At 47.6% G+C, this 20,848-nt stretch overlaps 1 protein-coding gene across 5 annotated transcripts in view; it reads left to right on the top strand.

Moving 5' to 3' along the window:
* Positions 1-20,264, top strand: part of FBXO38 (F-box protein 38) — a 1,054,306-nt gene extending 1,034,042 nt beyond the window's left edge. For all 5 annotated transcript variants that reach the window (XM_069651425.1, XM_069651428.1, XM_069651424.1 and 2 more), the window contains exon 22: positions 19,886-20,264. In XM_069651425.1, the coding sequence (XP_069507526.1) occupies positions 19,886-20,064 (179 nt within the window). In that variant the 3' untranslated portion in view covers positions 20,065-20,264. The remainder of the gene's footprint in view (positions 1-19,885) is intronic.
* The last annotated feature ends 584 nt before the right edge of the window (positions 20,265-20,848 follow it).

The following is a 20,848-nucleotide window of genomic DNA, read 5'->3' as shown; positions in this document are numbered from 1 at the left end:
TGACATAGTATTGTATGGCGAAAATCCGTTTCGTATCAGTATAATAAGTTGTTGCTTACATACATGGTGTAAACGGTAGTGTTTGGGGGTGTCTCTACGACTGTAAGTTACATTGCACTCTCACCTCCTTCTTGATGTTACTGCTTTACAATCTATTCTAAGCATGTGAATCCATGAAAGATCCAATGCTGGAGAAGGGAGTAGTTTCTTACCTGTAACTCCATTTCTCCAGCATTGGTATCTTTCATGGATTCACATGCGCCCTCCGGCCTCCCCGGACTGCAATGTGGAAGATTGGTATGCAAGCAAGTTTTCCCCCCGTTATCTTGGAGGGGTCGAAATCTGAAGGGACCCGCGGGGGCAGGGCTTATATACCATCACGTCCAACGGGGCGTACGTGGGCGGCCCCGTAGAGGACGCAGACGGGGATAGGGCAGAAGTTTTTCCTATTGGAAATGACTATATATATGTGTACCGAGGGTTCCCAGTCTGACGACGGGGAATATTCTAAGCATGTGAATCCATGAAAGATACCAATGCTGGAGAAATGGAGTTACAGGTAAGAAACTACTCCCTTCTCCATAAACTACGCCAAGTCCCACCTGGTGCCCGCGCAAGACGCACTGTTTCTGGGAGCGAAACTCGACACAGTGGCGCTTCTGGCCTCGCTGTCAGAGGAAAGAACGAGGGCCATCTTGGGCAAGGTGCAGCGGATGCTGATTGCGGACGCGGCCAAGGTGAGGTCCATCAAATACCTCCTTGGAATGATGTCTTCTTGCATTTATCTCATCCGCCTGTGCAGGCTTCGGATGCGCCCGTTGCAGGAGTTCCTGGACGCTTGCTGGGTCCAGACGACGGGCAGCTTCGAGGACAGGATCACCCTCGACAAGAGTTTCCGACGAGGGATCCGGTGGTGGGGCACCCGCGTGCATCTAACGGCGGGCATGGACTTCCAGACCCCGGCCACCAGAAGACAGTGACCACGGATGCCTCCCTGGAAGGGTGGGGAGCGCACACCGAAAATCTGCATGCGAGAGGCCTTTGGCTTCCGACGGAGAAATCCCTCCATATCAACGTCCTGGAGCTCCATGCAGTGTTTTGGGCCCTCAGGTCCTTCCTTCCGTCCCTCAAGGGCAAGGTGGTGAGGATCTTCACCGACAACACCACCACCATGTTCTACATCAGGAAGCAGGGCGGTACCAGATCCCCAGCCCTGTCCAAGGAGGCGCAGGATCTGTGGAATTGGGCCGTCGCCCAAGGGATGTTCCTGGTGCCGTTTCATCTGGCAGGAATAAAAAACACCATCGCGACTCGCTCAGCAGAGAGCTACGCTCGTGCCACGAGTGGGAACTACGACAGGATCTAGTGGACCGCCTCTTCCGACGCTGGGGGCACACCCCAGATCGGTCTGTTCGCGACGGCGACGAACTCCAAGTGCCGGAGGTTCACCAGCAGGTTTCCCAGGCCGAGGAGCATGGGCGATGTTTTCTCGTTCCCCTGGGAGGGCCTATTCCTGTACGCGTTCCCTCCTTTGCCTTTGCTGATCCGGCTCATCAACCAGCTCAAGAGGTCACGGTGCAGGATGATACTCATCGCACCCGCGAGGCCGAGGCAGATATGGTTCCCGGACCTTCTGGACTTGTCGGCGTCCCCGTCAATCAAGCTGCCAGTGGACGCGGATCTTCTCTCCAGGGAAGGAGGCGCCATCTTCCATCACGACCCGAAGTCGCTGAACTTGCAGGCCTGGCTCCTGCAGCGCTAGAGTTTGGAGGTTACGACATACCGGCCGACTGCAGAGAGGTTCTTGCAAAGGACAGGGCGTCCTCAACTCTTAAATGCTATGGACACAAATGGAAGAGGTTCTCTGTCCGGTGCCACGCACAGAAGATTAACCCTCTACGGATTACGGCTCCGCAAGTACTGCCGTACCTACTGACGCTGGCCAAGGCTGGACTAGCGCACGCTTCCATCAAGATTCATCTTGCTGCGATCTCCCGATACACCAGAACCATGGGACAGATGTCCTTGTGGTCTCATCGTCTGGTGAAGGAATTCATGAACGGACTGTTCAGATCGTTCCCGCCGGTGAAGGCGCCGGCCCCGGCGTGGGAGCTCAACGTGGTGCTGACCAAGCTCATGGGACCTCCGTTCGAGCCTCTGCACTCAGCTTCGTTGAAGTTCTTGTCGTGGAAAACAGCGTTCCTTGTGGCCATCACCTCCGCACGACGAGTGGGAGAGATCCAGGCCCTTTCCTGCAAGCCCCCGTGCTTGACTTTTCACGACACAAGGGTAGTACTCAGGACGCACCCCTCCTTCATGCCCAAGGTGCCATCGGACTTCCACCTCAACAAACCCTTGGTGTTGCCTGTTTTCTTCCCGTCGCCTTTGTCGCCGGCAGGGAGGACTTTGCACCCGCTGGATGTGGCTAGAGCGCTGAAGTTCTACGTGGACCGCACGAAGAGCTTTCGGAAGACGTCACAACTTTTTGTGAACTTTGGACCTGTCAATCGGGGGAAGGCTCTCTCAAAGGCTTCCATTTCCAGATGGCTCTCCGGCTGTATCATGTACTGTCATCGGTTGGCAAACCGACCGCTGCCCGGCCGTCCGAGAGCCCATTCCACCAGAGCGATCGCAGCTACCACGCCGTTCCTATCTGGTGTGCCCCTGCTGGACATCTGCAGGGCTGCTACGTGGAGGTCGACGCACACCTTCACAAAATTCTACTGCGTCGACCGGGATTCCAGGAAGGAGTCCAGGGTCGGCCAAGCAGTGCTGCGCAACCTGTTCCCCTAAGGTGAGCCTGGTGAGGAGGTAAGAGATGCTTAATGTTGAGTTGTTGTATTGCTTAATGTTGAGTTTGTTGCCACCTCCCGTGGTTGTGCATGTGTACTGCTATGTATTCTCTTATTCATGAGCATGTGAATCCATGCCAGACCCCATGCTGGAGAAGGAACACGTTACTTACCTGTAACTGTTGTTCTCCAGCATGGGTCTGGCATGGATTCACATGCGAACCCTCCCTCCTACCCCTCTGCGGCTCTGCACTTAGTCATACTGCCACTTGACGTGCTACCAAATCTGAGGATGGCTGCCAGAGGCGGGGCTTAGGGAGAGGGCAGTCATTGGCTGTGGTCAGTATGACGCAGAAATCAGTGATTGGTTACTACTACGAAAGTCAGATCAGAAACGAAACTGATACTGATTTTTTCTTTACCGAGGATTCCCAGCCTGACGACGGGGAATATTCATGAGCATGTGAATCCATGCTAGACCCATGCTCGAGAACAACAGTTACAGGTAAGTAACTTGTTCCTTCAGTGTACTTCCTTGTACCCAAAAAGGATCTCACCATGCACCCTGTTTTAGACCTGCGCCCAGTGAACAAGTTTATAAAACCCCAGAAGTTTTGCATGGTAACACTGCAGGAGGTGATCCCATTGCTGAAACAAAGGGGACTTCAGGGCAACATTGGACATGAAAGATGCATACTTTCATATTTCAATGTTGCCAGCGCACAGGAAATATCTAAGGTTCATGATCCAGGACGGGCATTACCAATTCAAGGTACTCCCCTTCGGCATCACCTCGGTGCCAAGGGTGTTTACCAAAATCCTGGCAGTGGCAGCAGCACACCTGCGCAGACTATCAGTCCCAGTTTACCCTTACCTCGACGACTGGCTCATCACGGCGGACTCGTTCGACGCTTGTTTTTCCAACACCCAGAAAACAGTAGATCTCCTCTTCAGCCTGGGTTTCTCAATCAACTAAAAGAAATCCAGTTTAGTCATCAGCCATGTAAAACAATTTCTGGGAGCGCTAATTCGGACAGAAGACGGCCTCGTCTTCCCCTCCAACAAGAGGGTTCAGAACATGCTTTCTCAGATCCCTCAATATGTAGCCAGTCGGGAGGTGACGGTACGCAAAGCCATGCGTTTGCTAGGGATGATGGAGTCATGCATATACTTGGTTCCCCACGCGCGGCTGCGCATGCGTCCCATGCAAGAGTGGCTCAGCAGCCAGTGGTGTTAGGCCAGCGGACAATAGGAAGATCTGGTAGTTGTCTAGCCAGCCCTCGTTCTCTCTCTGCAGTGGTGATCAAGAGTAAACCTCTTGAAGGGGAAGACCTTCACCACCCCTGCAGTGGAAGCCACTCTCACGACAGACGCATTTCTCACAGGGTGGGGAGCTCATCTGCTTCAGCAGACGGAACACAGAGTTTGGTCTCCTCAAGTAGCGTCCAACCATATAAACCTACTGGAGCTGTTAGCGATGTTCAAGGCTTTGAAAGCCTTTCAGGTGCAACTGCAAGGGAAGACAGTGCTGATTCGAACGGACAGCACTGCAGCTATGTATTACCTGAACAAACAGGGGGGCACTCTGTTAGGCAGAAACCTGTGCAGTTCCCTTAGGGACCACTGCAAAAGATTTAAGACTACAGGTGTTGGCAGTAAACTCACTTGGTAGCAGTCTGTACCACCCAGATTTACCTGGTAGCTGTGGCTGAGCAGTCAGACTTCCCTCAAGAAGAGTTAGGCAGTATGCAGAGTATACACAATAGGCACTCAGATACAATAATACAAGCAAACACTGACCAGAGCTTTGGTATCAAAGTATATAATTATTTATTTAAAAACACACAGTTGAAAACACTCCAGCACTCTTTTTGTAAAATATTCTAAACACAGTTACTATTGTAATATATACACCCCTTTTTCCTTATCAGATAAGTCACAGTAAACACCACTTATTTTCATACAGAGGTGAGCGCTTAACTAGATTGCACTCCAATAAGTTTGTGAGAAAGGGAGGGAAAAAGACAGAATATGGAAAGGTACACCATTCTAAGATTCAGGAACACTGTTAGCAAGGCACAGAGCAAAAAGTCACTGGTGAGCCAAAGTCCAAAGGATGGGCCCACTCTTAGAGAGAGCAGAGCACAAATGCGCCCAAGATCACACAGTTACACTAGGCTTAGAAAGTCTTGCAGAGGGTTCAAAAAGGGGTTTAGAGAGGTTTTGTAACGCTCACCTGATTCCCGTAGAGGCGCCGGTCTTGACTGGGCGTATACCGTATCTTCAAAGGTGATGTGTAACACACGGCTGGCTCTTTGGGCTGGACCTCTGTGCACTGTATGTTTGACTCGAAGGGTAAGATGTCTGCAGATAGAAAATATGGGATTAAGGAACTGGGTTATTGAATGTCTCTCTCTTCTTCCCTTTCTCTTCTCCTGTAGAACCCCAAAGGTTAACGCTCTCACCTTAGGTAAGTGAACGCCGTGCTCTCCATCTGCCTCGGGGCAGGGTGCTGTAACCAGTTTCTTCACTGGATAAGGGGAGCAGGCCTCTTGACTTCAGAGGACTGCTGTCCGTCGTTTACTGCACGAACGGTAAGTTTTGAGTAATTCTAATGTCTTTAAAGTCTTTAGTAATGATGTTTCTTGTTTTGCAGGGTTCCGGCGATGGCGGATGACGGGCTGAAGTGAGTTGAAGATGGAGCCCGTGTGATGAATAGAAGCGCCTGGAAGCACGTAAGTAAGCGCTTGTTGCCTGCTTCACGATGCGCTCTAACTGTCTTTTTATTTTGCAGGTACAAGTTCGGAGCGGCTGCAGGGTGCCGGAATACCCACTGGGTTAGATGTGGAAAGGAGTAATGGCACGTGAGTATTAAAGTTCCCCAATGTCTTTAAACGCACCTTGTTTTGTCTTTCAGATGCGGGATGCAGCGCCGAAGGCCTCCGGAGCGTGCGAAGAGTTGGTAAGATTTTGTCTTTCAGATGCCGGAATGCAGTGTGAAGACCTCCGGAGCGCACGAAGAGTAGGTAAGCCTTTGTCTTTCAGATGCCGGAATGCAGCGCGAGGCGTTGGTGACAGCCGATGGACCAGGTAAGTGAAGAGCTGTCACTGAAGACCGTAATGCTAACCTGTTCTTTCTTGTCTTTATAGGTGTTGCTGAAGACTGGATTCAGGATGGTAAGCCTTTTTCCTTAGGCCCAGGATCAGATGCAGAAGACACGATGAGCGTTCTGCTGCAGAGGATGCAGAATAACGCAAAGCAAGATTCATCCATCGGGTGTGGTTTAAATAGCCTCCTGTAGTGCTTAGGTGTCTCCTTCCACAGCCACGCCTAGGTAAGAAAAGAGTTCCTGCTTTCCAGAAGAGTTCCAGTGTTCTGAATCTAGGGAGTGGCTCCTGCCCCACCCAACAGGAAAAGTAGTTCCAAACAGAAGAGGATCAGAGGCTCAACTGGCAGGCAAGTAAGCAGCATGGTCTGCTGCAGGTAAGTCCACCCAAGCATTATGAGCCCGGCGCTTCCAGCGCTGGGACTGGGCATATTTATGAGCCTGGTGCCACTGGCGCCAGGACTGGGTCCAAAAGGTCCCAATTGGGACTGTTTGGCACTCGGAACCTGGGTTATGGATCTGCTTCCAAGGGAGTTGGGAAAACCCTGACCTTTTGGAAGCAGAGATCATGACAGGTTTTAAGAAAGTTTAGCCAGGGTGTCCCAGACTAACCCAGGTTTGAAAGCCGGGGGCTAAATCTACCACGTACAGTCGGTAGCAAGGGAAGCCAGGCGGGACACGGTACCTTAAGTGGGAAGGATCCTCCAGCGGTGGCAGTTGTTCCTAGTAGTGGGTGCAAGTCGCGTCGTCGTCCAGGGGAAGAGAAGATCTCGACTTGGAGGAAAGTGGTGAGGCAGTCCAGCAGGGCACCACCGGTGGTGGTGTCGTGGCAGGTCGGCTCAGCTTCTCCGTCGTCGGATTCTTAGGTCCTGTGGCGACTTCTGAAGTTCCAGTCCCCAAAGCCCTGCTTTTATGCAGCAAACCCCCATTCACTCAGCCTAGCTGTCACTCAAACATGCTAAGTGGTGAGCCGGCCTGCTCACTACTTGGGCCAATCAGGATGGAGTGCGACTTGAGTTGCCTAGGCAACTCAGTCCAGGGTGCCTAAATTTCCCTCCACCCCTCCTAAGTACCCCAGACAGAGTGGCACCACTTTGGAGGGCTTCTGTGGAGAAGCCCGCCAAAAAGTGGAACAAAGGGCTCGACTTGGGTTGGAGTCACAGAAGAGAACACAAACGTCATTTTAGAATCAAGTTTTGGCAAAAACCACCAACCGGAGAATTAATATTAATTAAATAAACCGGCGGTATGTTCGAGGCTACCGTAAATAATTAAATAAAGATAGTAGCCTAAAACAATGGGAAATCCCATAGGAAAATATTCGCGGTTGAATATAAAAAGTAGTATCCACTGCCACCAGCCAAAACTCGATCAGGGGGGACGGAGACGTGCCCCCTCGACTAACAGACCCTGGGGCAATCGAATTGCCCCAGCCAGTACATCCACAATATGATGGTTTGTACTGGTTCTGTCCAGAATTTAAGACTAGTAAAGTCAATGGTGACTTTACATGCCCTGTGAGACAGTAGTCAGTCCCAGGGTATGGAGTCTATACTGGGCGGTCACTATGACACCCCTGTGGCACTGCACTGAGGGTGCTGTGTAACACACATCACAAAAACACATGAAGCCCTATGGAGTAAAAGACCCCATAGCCCATTAAACACATCTAGATTCAAAGAAACACACTCAAATCATGTCCAAGAGTGAGGGTAAAAGAGTCTCACTCTTGGCAGGAGAAAAAAATAAACCCCAAAAATCCAGCAAAGCTGCTGGGGGACTCACTAGGTTAGGGAATTCAGCCTAAACAGAGAATTCTCCCTAACACACTCGCTCTCCAGGGCTATCCAAGCTGTCCCAGAACATTTGGATATGGGCTCTCAGACACAGGATGTTTCTGTTGTCCCAGCATGTTCCATGGGGACTCAATCTTCTAGCAGACATACTCATCAGAGATTTCCCTCTGCCCGAAGAATACGAATGGTGGCTGCACGAGGACATTGTGTCCAACGTCTTCGCAGAATGGGGTTTCCCAGAGATCGACCTGTTCGCTACACAGGAGAACGCCCAATGCCAAGACTATACCTCGAGGTACACGTCTTCGCAGAATGGGGTTTCCCAGAGATCGACCTGTTCGCTACACAGGAGAACGCCCAATGCCAAGACTATACCTCGAGGTACCCCCAGAACCGATCCAAGGGGAATGGTCTCTGGATAACATGGTCAGGGAAATGTGTCTACGCTAGAACTCCCCTTCTCAACAAGATAGTGCACAAGATGCACCAGGAACCAGTGACAATGATACTGGTGGCCCCCATGTGGGCCCGCCAGCCCTCGTTCGCTCACCTGATGGAAATGTCCCTCACCCCACCAGTCAAGCTTCCCTGCCCGTACAACATGTTGTCTCAGGACAGGGGGGAGACCTTACACCCATGCCCACAAACTCTGAACTTAGCAGCCTGGCTCCTGAGATCATAGAGTTTGAACACTTGCAACTCCCTCAGAGGTGCATGGACATACTCAGAGAAGTGAGAAAACCTAATACACGTTATTGCTATGCCAGCAAGTGGAAACATTTTGTCATCTGGTGCAATTCCAAGGGCATCAATCCCATCGATTGCTCACCTTCACACATTGTGCTGTATCTAACCTACCTGTTGGACACTGGGTTAGTCTTCAATTCCCTAAAGGTTCATCTGGCTGCTCTGTCAGCATACACCACATGACAACAAAGGGTATTGTGGTGGAAAATACCAGTGATTAAAGCCTTTATGGAAGGGGTTAAGAGGACTTATCCTCCTATCTCTCACCCAGCCCCTGGATGGGATCTGAATGTGGTTTTGACCAGGCTCATGGGAGCTCCCTTCGAGCCTATGCATAAAGCAAGTCTGAAAGACCTGACTTATAAGACAGCCTTCCTAGTGGCTATCACTTCTATCAGAAGGGTTAGCAAACCTACAGGCTCTTTCTGTTCTAGTCCACAAAGATAAGGTAGTTCTGCGCACACATCCCAGGTTTGCGCCTAAATTCATCTCAAAGTTCCATGTGAACCAATCAATCGAACTACCCACTTTCTTCCAGAACCCTACTAACATGGCCGAAAGAAGCCTTCACACACTAGACGTGCGCAGGGCAGTCATGTTTTACCTGTAAAGAACTAAACCACTAAGGAAGACTAAACAATTCTTTGTTTCAGTGGCAGCTGGTAGAGAAGGGGATCCTGTCTCTAAATCGGCTATCTCAAGGTGAATTGTCAAATACATCACACTATGTTACACTCTTGCTAAGAGAGAACTGCCCTTCAAGCCTAGAGCACATTCTACTCGACACATTCTAGGTCTGCTTCTCGGGTGGGACAAGCAGTACTAAGACATCTTTTCTCTACTGTTCCTTCTCACAACCCACCTCCGACTCCGGGTACTGCTCGCTAGTCTATGCACAGCATGTGATTCTAAGCAGATTAACAAGCATCAGAAGACATGCATTACTTACCGGAATAGCATTTCTGATGATTGTATCTGCTTAGATTCACAAGCGCCCTCCATACCTCCCTGCTCGGGGTGGAAGGAACATAGATGTCTTACTACTTTCTCTCTTTTATGTACTCACTCACTATAGCCTTGGGCTCCCTCATGGCAGAAAAAATACAATCGGAGGGACCTAGGCGTGTGAGGGATTTTGAGTACACCACACGTCACGATAGGGATAGTGTTAGACACGCCTATGCCGACGTCCCCTTTCGGTCCCCGAAAGACAAGATGCAATACCCCGCTGTTAACACTGGATGTCGGACCATATGTACAGCATGTGAATCTAAGCAGATACAATCATCGGAAATGCTATTACGGTAAGTAATGCATGTCTTATTTTGCATTGCATTTCTCTACTATGTATCGGAAGACTAAAAAAATCATTACAATGAATTGTGTACGTTTGCTTTCAATAAAAAGGGTTAAAAAAAGTTCCAATCAGAGTCGAACTTATCATGCAGAAGCTGGCTTCTTAATTCATATATCCCAAAGAATTCAAATGCTGGACAAATGTTTTTCCTCTTCATCCAAAATGGAAGGAAAGCTGCAAAGGGAGGCCCACATCTGTATTCATCTTTTACATCTTACGTACATCGACTACATATGCAACTGTCTGTTTAGTAATTTCAAAAAAGGCAATGTGCCAGTGGTTTGTTTTAGGCATCAAGATATGCTTTGAAAATGGCCCAATGAGAGATTTCATAGGTCATTCCTTTCGAAGTACAGTAGTAGCATCAGCTTTTCTTTTTAAACTATTGCCTATTTTGGATATTCTGCTTCTGCCAATGCTTTTAACCCATTTCTGTTGCAACTCTCACACACAAGTGAAAGGCTGTCTTTGTGTTCCCTATCAGGACGGCCTACTGTCACCTGACAATACTGCCAGTCTTTTTTATATTATGCTTTTGCTAGAAAGATGAGTTGTTCAACCTTCTTTAACACTTTGTTTAATGATAGGCTCTCTTTAATTTGCCACATTTCTGTCTCCCCTCTGAATACATTTGCAGAAAAGCCTTTTTTAACAGTCTTCTATTTCCCTGGTGTCTATGGTACAGAAAAGTAGGTTGTAGCCGCCAATACTATAATAAATTGTGACTGCATAGCTCTAATTTGTAATAGCCACGGTTAGCTTAGATTGGTGACCTACTGCTCTGACTGACCTGTGAATGTCTAACCTGCGCATGTTTGTGATATATAGACAGAACTACCAATGCTTTGTCCACTATTACCTGGCCAACAATAGGCTTAGCATAACTGAAGCCATATGCTCCAGCGACAATGAACTATCACACTCTAATGATTTTTATCCCGGTATAGGCCAGTACCTGCGTACACTAAGTACTATACCTTTGAGGCGCTAGTCTAGTGATCTCCGTCAGCAACTCACATGTTCTGCCTGACAGCCATGTATTTGTATCTTATGCCAACTGGCCTATCCCTTACATAGCTACGTCTCCTAACTACATGTCTGTTTTACACTATTATCAGATGTCTGTATTATACTACTGAATTATTGTCCAATGCTTGTTATAGCAAGTCACTACAGTAGTAACCTCAGAACATAGGAACCAGCAACCAATAGCCCACCTATGACCGTTTCAGGCCTACTAGAGTAGTCTAGAGACTTCATATTCACCCCTAGGGCCACACCTCTGTTGTTGCTCACTGCCCCAGGCGCCCCCTACCCACCCCATCCACCTCTCCCAACCATGCTAGGCTGGCTAACTATCATCATGTTCCCTTACTGCATGATCCAAAACAGTGTACCCTGTTCTGGGAGTCACTTTGTCGGCCACAAACATTGACTTTCCAAATTGGTCTGCCCGCAGCATCACCCCATCCCTTGCCCCACTCCATTCCTACCGTCACTACCACTTTTTGCACCTAGCACCAACCTCCCACTTGCTATGGGTTCCCATGCCCACACCACAAACATTCTCACCACCACCCAAACATCGGATCACTTGCAAATGCACAACATCCTCAAAGACAACCACTCTATCCCCATTCTGGGCAAGACTAGACTCCAGCGTTTAAGATCACGAACTAAGTATCACCCCCACTACATCACACCTGACCAAAAACATTTCAGGCAAATGCCACCACTGAAGCACCACTGTCATCACAAGCCCACAACCAATACTAAACCAATTCCTTCTACCTCGTACTCAGAATCTTCTACAGTTGTAGATTCCAGCAGGCAGAAACCACCTACTGGCTTTCATTGTGCCCTCATTAATGCCCGTTCCCTAGGAGCCCACGCCATCGAAATACATGACCTTATCATAGAGCAACAATTAGACATCCTAGTAATCACAGAATCCTGGCTCAATCAATCTTCCGGGCCTCTCCTGACGCTGGCAATCCCACCAGATTATACCATCCTTAGAACTGACCGGTCCTACTCTCACAGTGGTGGAGTAGCAAACATAGCCAAGACTAAACTCAATTTGAGATCCTGTCCCATTGAAAATATTGCAGTCTACGAATTACTACTAGCCAAATTTGCCACCAACGAAAAAACAACTATCAACTTCATAGTGATCTACAGATCACCCAATTCTAACAATGATCCCGAAGTAGACATTGCATTAACATTAGCTCCTCTCATCAAACCTAACACTAAATGCATCCTCCTTGGAGATTTGAACTTAGGCTTTAATGATAGCCTAGACCCTAAAGCTGAAGACCTATATTCTTCCCTCAAGGATATGAGCTTCACCCAAATAGTGAACGCCCCTACTCACAATAAGGGAATAACATTAGATTGGATCCTCTCGCTCAACACTGCCATCACCATTGACTCAATCTCTCCCCTAGACTGAACGTACCATCACATTATTAAGTTCACCCTTATCACGGATGAACCCTGTCCCTTTAAACCGAAGGTAACCAACACCTATGAAATTAGAAATTCCTGCAAGCTCACTCCTAAAAATCTTACTCCACTGCTCTGCAAAACGTTAGAGACACTGCCTATCTCTAGTATTAACCTTTTCCTTCTTGCAGGCGCATATCTTAGCTGTCTTACCTCTACTGTAAATGCCATAGCTCCCCTAACTGCTAAAACAAAGCGCACCGACAAGCGATCATGCTTTTGGTTCAATGATGACCTAGCCCTAATCAGGAGAAATAAACGTGCCCTTGAACATGCCCACAGGAGACACCCCACCTCTGAGTCTGCTCAAGCCCTCCAGGCTGGAAACAAATCCTATAAAAAAGCCATAATCGCGCATAAAGCCAATGCCTCTAATGCTCGCATCAACAACGCTGCTTCTGATTCCAAAGAACTCTTCTCCATCTTGAGAGAATTGGAAAATCCCTCCCCGTCCTGAATCCCTACTAATTCCAGTTAAGTATGGTGTACCACGATTCAAGATGCCTTAGCTGCCAAGATTGACCTCCTTCAAAATAAAATAAGAACCAAAAGGCAACTACTAGCTGACAAACCCCCCACTGGTAACCACATCCTGAACTCAACTGTGAATACCAATCCCAAGTTCCTTTTCACTCCAGTGTCCCAAGAATTAGTGTTTGACACTATATCAAAACTCAAAGCCTCCAACTGCAAAGGTGATTCTGTACCAGCGCAAGTAGTCAAATCTTGCGCCCACACTCACTCCCATCATAACAATTTTGTTAATGCTTCCTTCAAGGAAGCTAGTCCCAGCCAGCATTAAAGAAGCCTGGGTTACACCCCTACTAAAAAAAATCTTCCCTAGAACCAACCGTGCCCACTAACTATCAGCCGATAACAACAGTACCGTTTTTACTTAAAATACTTGCTAAAATAGCCTATAACCAAGTCCAAGCCCATCTGGAACACAACCAGCTCTTGGGGACTAGACAATCTGGCTTCAGGCCCAACCACAGCACGGAAACTGCTCTGCTGGATTTAAAAATCCACATGGACACTATCGGGGCCACAGGTAAACTTTGCATTCTCCTTTTGTTGGACCTTTCTGCAGCGTTCGACCTTGTGGATCACAATAAACTCTGTGCCACGCTAGCTAAAGATTTTAATTTCTCTACTGACGCCACCTTGTGGATTAAATCGTTCTTAGCTGAACGAACCACCAGTGTCTCTATAGGCAAAGAAGCTGCAGACCCCATCCCAGTACCTATTGGAGTACCCCAAGACTCTGCCTCTCCCCCATCCTTTATAATGCATACACAAAGCTCCTATTCTTAGCTCTAGGTGATATGGGTGTCATCTACACCAACTTTGCAGATGACACCCAGATCCTCATTCCACTCTTGGGGAACTACACCCAAGACACACTGGCCATAAACAAAATCTATGCCATAATACAAAACTGGATGGCACTTAACAGCCTCTGTCTCAATGATGAGGGCAGAGATTTGCATCGTGGGTTCCCAGTCGAAAATAGCTGCACTCGAATCAGACTACTCCTCCATTAATATTGATGGTACTATGATACCTGTCCTGAAGCAAGTAAAAACTTTAGGAGTCTACCTGGATGCAAACCTCACAATGTCTAAGCATATTAGCACCTTGTCAACATCCACCTCCTACACCGATAAACTAATTGCCCTAAGCCGTCACTTCCTGACTCCCACTAATTGCATCACCCTGGCTAGGGCCCTGATCTTATCAAAACTCGACTATTGTAATATATTGCTACTTGGCACCTCCACCACCAATATCAAAAAATTACAACTAATACAAAATAAAGCTCTACAAGCCACCCTAGGAATCAGAAAAAATGATCACATCTCTAAGACTAGAAGAGATCACTGGCTGCCCATTGAAGCTAGTTATTTTTAAAACACTCTGCATCACCTTCAAATGCCTCCAAGAAAAAGCCCCCATCTACCTGAATAGGGCTATAACCAAAAAGGAGTTAACTAGAACCTTGAGATCCAACAACCAACTTCTCTTAGCTACGCCCCGCTTCAGAAACTCTAGAGCAGGCGGCAGCAGTTTCCAATACCTACTACCCAAACATTGGAACTCCCTCCCATTGAGTGTCAAACAAAAGGAAACTTTCTCAGACTTCAAAAAAGTGCTAAAAACCTGGTTATTTAGTCAATACTAACATAGCAAATGGCGCTTAGAAGTTGTAAATAACAATGGCACCAGTTTTACTTTCTGTCATCTGTGAATATTATGTATACTGTAACACTGTCTTTATTCTGTAATGGTCTTCAACTAAATGCCTTAATCAAGCTGTCTGTAACCTTGCCGTGGCACCTAAGGGTCTGGGCGTGTAACAAATGCAATAAATAATAAATAATAATGATAAATAATCCGGTCAAGAGAGTTGCCTTAAAATAAGGCAGCCATCAATTTGGATGGGTTTCAAACCATTATTCGGCATCGTTGAGATCCTGTGGTGCAACGTAGTGCCCTGTTGGCTTTTCCCAGTTTCCCAAGTCCATTCTTTGCTTGTAGATTTTTTTCTACTGAAGATTACTCTGTAGGGACATGACCTTGGTGTTGATGTTTCAGAAATATATTCTAAGGAACTTCCACTTACTTTTTTTTTTTTTTAAACAAATGTATTTATTAATGAGGGGAGTTGTGCAGTTACAGTAATGTTGAAGACATTGCAAAGTTATACATTCACAAAACCTGTTTATCCATCTTTTGTCTTCGCCTCTTTCCATAGTAAATCAGTTGCCTCTGATATTTTTCCATAAGTTCTTAAATGACACCCCATAACCCCTATACCTCCCCCCTCCCTCCCCATTCCCCAACTTGTATGGAAACAGAGTGTTCCCTTCTTTACACAATTTCCTCCCGGTTTGAGTGTGGAGGCTCTCTTTCATATTCAATCTGTCAACGAACATGAATGTTTTTGAGGATTTGCGGTTTGTGGAAACGGGCTTCCCTGACCTTCATGAAGTCCCGGAAGGGGCCCCAGATCACCAAGATCTTAAGGAATTTACCCGCCTTCAGGGCCCATATTTTTTCCATTGCCATAACCCCCCCAGACCTTGACCCACCACCAGGCTGTAGTTGGGGCCCCCTTTATCTTTCCATCTTTGTGCCAGTGTCATCCTTGCTGCCATAAGTAGGTGCGTGATCAGGGTGGCCTTGTGCCCTGATGCTGCATAGTTGCCTTCTGATACTGCTTGCAGCAGGACTATTTTTGGTGGCAGTGGCAACTCTGCCCCCGTTATCTCCTTTATGTGCCCTAGAACTTCTTTCCGGTATGTTGCCGCTCTCGCGCATGACCACCACATGTGTAACAGATCTCCCCTCTCCCCACATTGTCTCCAGCAGTCAGGGGGTATTTGGCATTGATCTTATGAAGACAGTGGGGGGAATCTATGACATAGTTTGTACACTGACTCCTTGATTGCCGTGCATTTGGACGACTTGTGCGTTCTTGACCATATATGGCCCCATTCTTCGTCCATAATCGTTTCCCCTATATCTTTTTCCCAGTTTTCCTTATATGAGAGATTGTCATCCATTTCCGCGTTACTCAGTAATCTATATAACCTAGCTATTCCTCCTACGGGTGGGCCCTCTCGCATCATTAGCTCCAGCTCGGACGGGGTCCTAACACCCGCCCTTTTCACAGCTGGATGGGAGATCCAATGTCTGATTTGTGTGTATTTGTATCTGTTATTTTCCCCAATTCCAAATGTCTGTTTACAATCTGTAAAGGACAGCGGGACTCCCTCATGATACATGTCTTTTAGGGTTGTGTGTTCACCCCCACCGCCCAGCCCTCCCAAAATTTCCGTTGCAGGCCCGGTGTGAAATCTGCATTGTGTGCTAGGGGGCAGAATGGACCCAACCCTCAACAGTTTTTCTTCATACCCATAGCTTTGTCCCAGCTGCGTAGTGACTCTGGTGGCCTCCAACAGGGTACCCCCTCTACCGTGCTTTGGTGTTAAGGAACTGTAGTACCTGCAGTAGGATTGTGGTTGCCGCTTGTTCTATCCCTCTCCATCCACTCGGGATATCCTGTCCCACCCAGTTGAGCATCGGGCCAGCTGGGCCGCAAAGATGTATATCCCGATGTCTGGAACCCCCAACCCCCCTAGCAGCGGTGGGCGCATCAAGATTCGCCTTTGGATATTGGGTGTCTTTGTTTTGCCTGATAAATGTGAATATTGCTTTTTGTAGTTCTTTTATGATATGATAAGTTATTTATAACGCGCTTAATACCCAAAGGTTTCTAAGCACGGACCCGGGGATCGAACCTGTTTTGCACCATGTATCCTCCCAAGACAAGAAATGATTTGCGGGCGGGATGTCTGGGGGAGAAGGGTAATTTTTACTCCTGCAATTCTTGCGAACCATGACAGCTCTTGGGATTCCCACCTAAGTAGTTGTTTGTTTGTTCTGAACACGTTTCCTGTATCCCTTGTCAGTTTTATTCCCAGGTATTCCAGTGTGTTTCCCAGACTAAAGGGTATGCTTTCACCAGGGCCGAGACCTCCCCCTCGTCTTTGATAAGTTTATTGCTTTGGACTTGGAATAGTTTATTGCGAATCCTGATATGGTGGCAAACTCCTGCAGTTTTCCTATGACCCTGGGCAGTGTGTTCATGGTGTCTTTCATAAAGAGCATCACATCATCCGCGTATAGCGCAATTTTATGTGTGGTCCCACCGCATGTCACACCTCTAATCTTTGGATTGTGTCTGATCTGTGCTGCAAAAGGTCCCATTGCCATCCCGAAGATTAGTGGGGAGAGGGGACACCCCTGTCGTGTGCCCCTCCATATGTTGATCTGTTCCGAGATTATACCATTGACTATAAAGTGCATGGAAGGGAGTTGGAAGTTTGCTAGCACCATCTTTACAAATGCCGCCACCCACCCAAACCCTTCTAGAACTAGCCTCAGGTATTCCCAGTCCAGGCTATCGAAGGCCCACCTAGCGTCTAAAGCCTGCCCAGCGTCTAAAGCCGCTATCGAGAACCGTTGTTTTGTTCTTGTTCCCATGTCAATAATGTCAATGGCCTGTCTAACATTATCTTGTGTGTGTCTTCCTCTAATGAATCCTGCCTGGTCTGTATGAATGATATCTGGGAGTATGTTCATCAGTCTGGCAGCCAATCCGTAGAGTTTTGCATCTGTGTTCTATAATGCAATAGGACGGTAGTTAGCGCATTCTGAGGGATCCTTATTCAGCTTTGGGGTTCGTATAGTTGTGGATTTCCGCAGGTCAGTCATGACCGACCCTTTCTCTCTAATGACGTTGAAGAGGCATGTAAGTGGTGCCAGCAATTGCACCCGGAACGTTTTATAGTAACCATTTCCCAGGCCGTCCAGGCCAGGGGTTTTGTTAGTTGGTAGTGTTGATATTGTGTCACTAATTTCCTGTGCTGTTATCGGTCCCCCTCGTATGTTCCTATCCTGTTCTGTGATTTGGGATAGGGGCGTTGCCAACATATAGGCCTTCTGTTTCATGGGATCAAGCATTTCCCCCTGTAGCAGTTCCTCGTGGAACTGTGCCATGATTTCCAGTTTCTCCCTTTCTGCAGTGCATGAAATCCCCTGCCTATTTCTGAGGCGTGCAATGTTTTTTGTTTCTTCAGTTTAGCTGCAAGGAATTTGTTCGCCTTCCCCCATGTATATAGTATGATTGTTTAGTGTGCAATAGTGACTGCGCCACTCGGTCCGCGGTGTGGTTTTGTAGCTGGGCTCTGATCATTCTCAGTTCCCGTAGCGACTTTTGTGTTTGTCGGATCCTATGTAGTTTCTCAGCGTCATGTAGTGTCGCTTCCACCTTTTGTGTTATGAGGGCTCTTTCGAAGTAGTTGTTTATAGTACTCTCCATGTGTTCCCTAAGCGCTATGTCCCTCAGTAACATCTCATTTAGTCTCCAATGAGGTCGGGGACTGCTCCCCCTACTTCAATATTGACCAACACTGGCACATGGTCCCCATGCTAGGTATTTCACCCTTATTTCCACTTTTGTCACTTGGGGGATCAGGGAGGCTGATACCAGCACCGTGTCTATTCTGGAGTACCCTTAATGTACTGCCGAGTAATGTGTGTATTCTGTTTTCTTCCTGGAAGAACCGCCACGTTTCGATTACCCCCATTTCCCTAAAGAATTTGCCCAGGGCTCGTCTATTTTGCTGGTCGGCAGCCGTGGGTGGGAGTGTTTTGTCAAGTGTTGGGTCCATGACACAGTGAAAATTCCCACCTATGATAAGTTGACCTTCACACCAACCCCCCAATTTCTGTAGTATCCCGGTAATATATGTGTCTTGTGTTTCGTTGGGAGCGTATAGTGTAGATTTGCCTGTCCATTGTGCCTTTAATTCCCAGGTACCTCCAATTCCCAGGTACCTCCCTTCCGTATCTCTAATCAGGTGCGATTTCTTGAATCCCAGTTCCCGATTAACCAATATGGCTACTCCCTTTGATTGTTGAGGGAACGCTTTGCATACCAATTATTTTTATCCTCTGGAAGGAGATGGGTATCCTGCAGGCGCCCTATCGCAGCTTGCATTGTCGCCAGTCTAACCAAGACTGCGCAGGCTTTGATGGGGGAGTTCAGCCCCTGCATGTAAGGGAAATTATTGTTGCTTCCGCCATTGTATTGTGGTCTAGTATTTTTGGCTACGCCTTACATTCAGTTTCATTCTTTGATCTCCCGCCTCCATCACCCCTCTTTTCCCCCCTCCCCTCTCGATCTCTGGCCCAATACGTATTTACAGTGCCATACTCCAATCCCCCCCACTCTACCCCTTCTCACCTAGGACCCTCCCCCTCGCCCCATCCTACCAGATTCCTCAGTGGTCAGGGTTCCTAAGAATCCCGCCGGTGTACTACCTGGGTGTTGGGCCACGTATTTACCAGTATTTAGCATACGCCAGGACATTCCAAGATATGAATCCTCCTACCTCCGTACAGGCTCACATACAACGTGCTTGCTGCGTGTATTCGGAAGGCCGGTACATTTAGGACCTTTGACTTCTTGAAGGTTGCTTTTTGTGTTCTGCCTCCCCGCTTGTCATTCAAGCTGTTCAAGCTGTTTAAGGGGGCCTGTTAGTTTCGCCTCTCTCCCACTTCTCCTTTTCCTCTGTGTCGACCATTCCGCTGGCTTGTCCTGGCTATTAGAGCAGTTCATTTGCAGTCTGTCTTCCGTCTGGTTATGATCTGTCTCCAAATGTAGCAGTGAGAGCTGGTCCCGTGTCGGAACTTCCACTTTTACCTCTGCACCCCTTAGCATCCAGGTCCCATCATTGTTGCACATTACCCTCTTGAGACAGTTGGGCCTCAGTTATACTCTCCTACATGTAATTGAGGGCAGAGACCCAAGAGGCTTTGCCTGAGTGATGAAGAACATTTAGGGTGGGTGGGTGATGATGTATGCGTTGATGGATGGTGGAATGAATAAAGCACGGGATAGGGGATGGTTGATTGATTGTGTTACTGACTATGATCATTTCATAAGGCAGGAGACATGTTCTTATCACCCTGTGTTCCTCACTCGCTCATATAATCTTCTCTTAACAGCCACCATCTATGCTCCCCGACGGAAGGGTCAGCTCTCTGCGGACATCTGCATGGAAACGATTGGTGAGGAAATATCGGAGCTGCGCCAGCTGAAGAGGGGGGTGTTCCAGCGTGTGGTGGCCATCTTCATACATTACTGTGACGTGAACGGTGAGCCTGTGGAGGACGATTATATCTGAAGACTGAGTGCCTCCTCCATCGAATCGACCACAAAACCCCTCACATAGGTCATCCTGTCGAAATGTTGCACTGCCAGACTGGGAGACCCAAGTGATGCTGGCATGCCAAGCATCACTCTGCTTTTTTTCTGGGCAGAGTCTGGTTGTACTTTTTTCAACAAAAGGAATAAAGAAGGAAACTTGTATAAAAATGAACAAAATGCTTGTACAGATATTGCATTTACCTAGAAACAGGAAACTTTTTCTTAAGCTGACTTTTCGTATGTTTATACAGTTTAATTTAAAAAGGCCTGTTTTGGGAAAGCTGAAGCAGGCGTCAGATTGGGGTGGGCAATCAGGAACTGGTTTATTACTAGCTAATTATAAAACATTCATTTGTTTTCATACAAAGCAGTCTGGTTGTGTGTGTAAATGAGTTTCAGTGTCTTTTAAATTGTGCCTTTATTTACTTCTCCTTGACCGATGTATGGTCTGTGCTGAGTAAAATGATTGAACACTGCCATGTCCTATGTATCATTTTCCAATTTTTTTTTTTACTTTGCTCTGTGGCATGCATAAAGTGCTACCACTATGCATCAAAAACGAACACCTGACCGCAGGGCTGCCATTACCTTAGATCCCTTAAACTAATAAACATCAAAGAGTCTAATTTGGTGTCCGGGCTACTAGAATGGTAAAGGAATATTGTGCTGAATGCCCGTAGGCAATTCAATATTGTTTGAGATATGTTCGGTATGCTCTTGCATTTGTGGATTACCAACCAGTAACCTGAGTGGCGGACCAA

This window comes from Ambystoma mexicanum, chromosome 3p (assembly GCF_040938575.1).
Source record: "Ambystoma mexicanum isolate Mex_15411 chromosome 3p, UKY_AmexF1_1, whole genome shotgun sequence".
Classification (NCBI taxonomy): Eukaryota; Metazoa; Chordata; class Amphibia; order Caudata; family Ambystomatidae; genus Ambystoma; species Ambystoma mexicanum.
The sequence above is the reverse complement of the archived record's forward strand: the minus strand, read 5'-3'. Positions and strand labels throughout refer to the sequence as shown.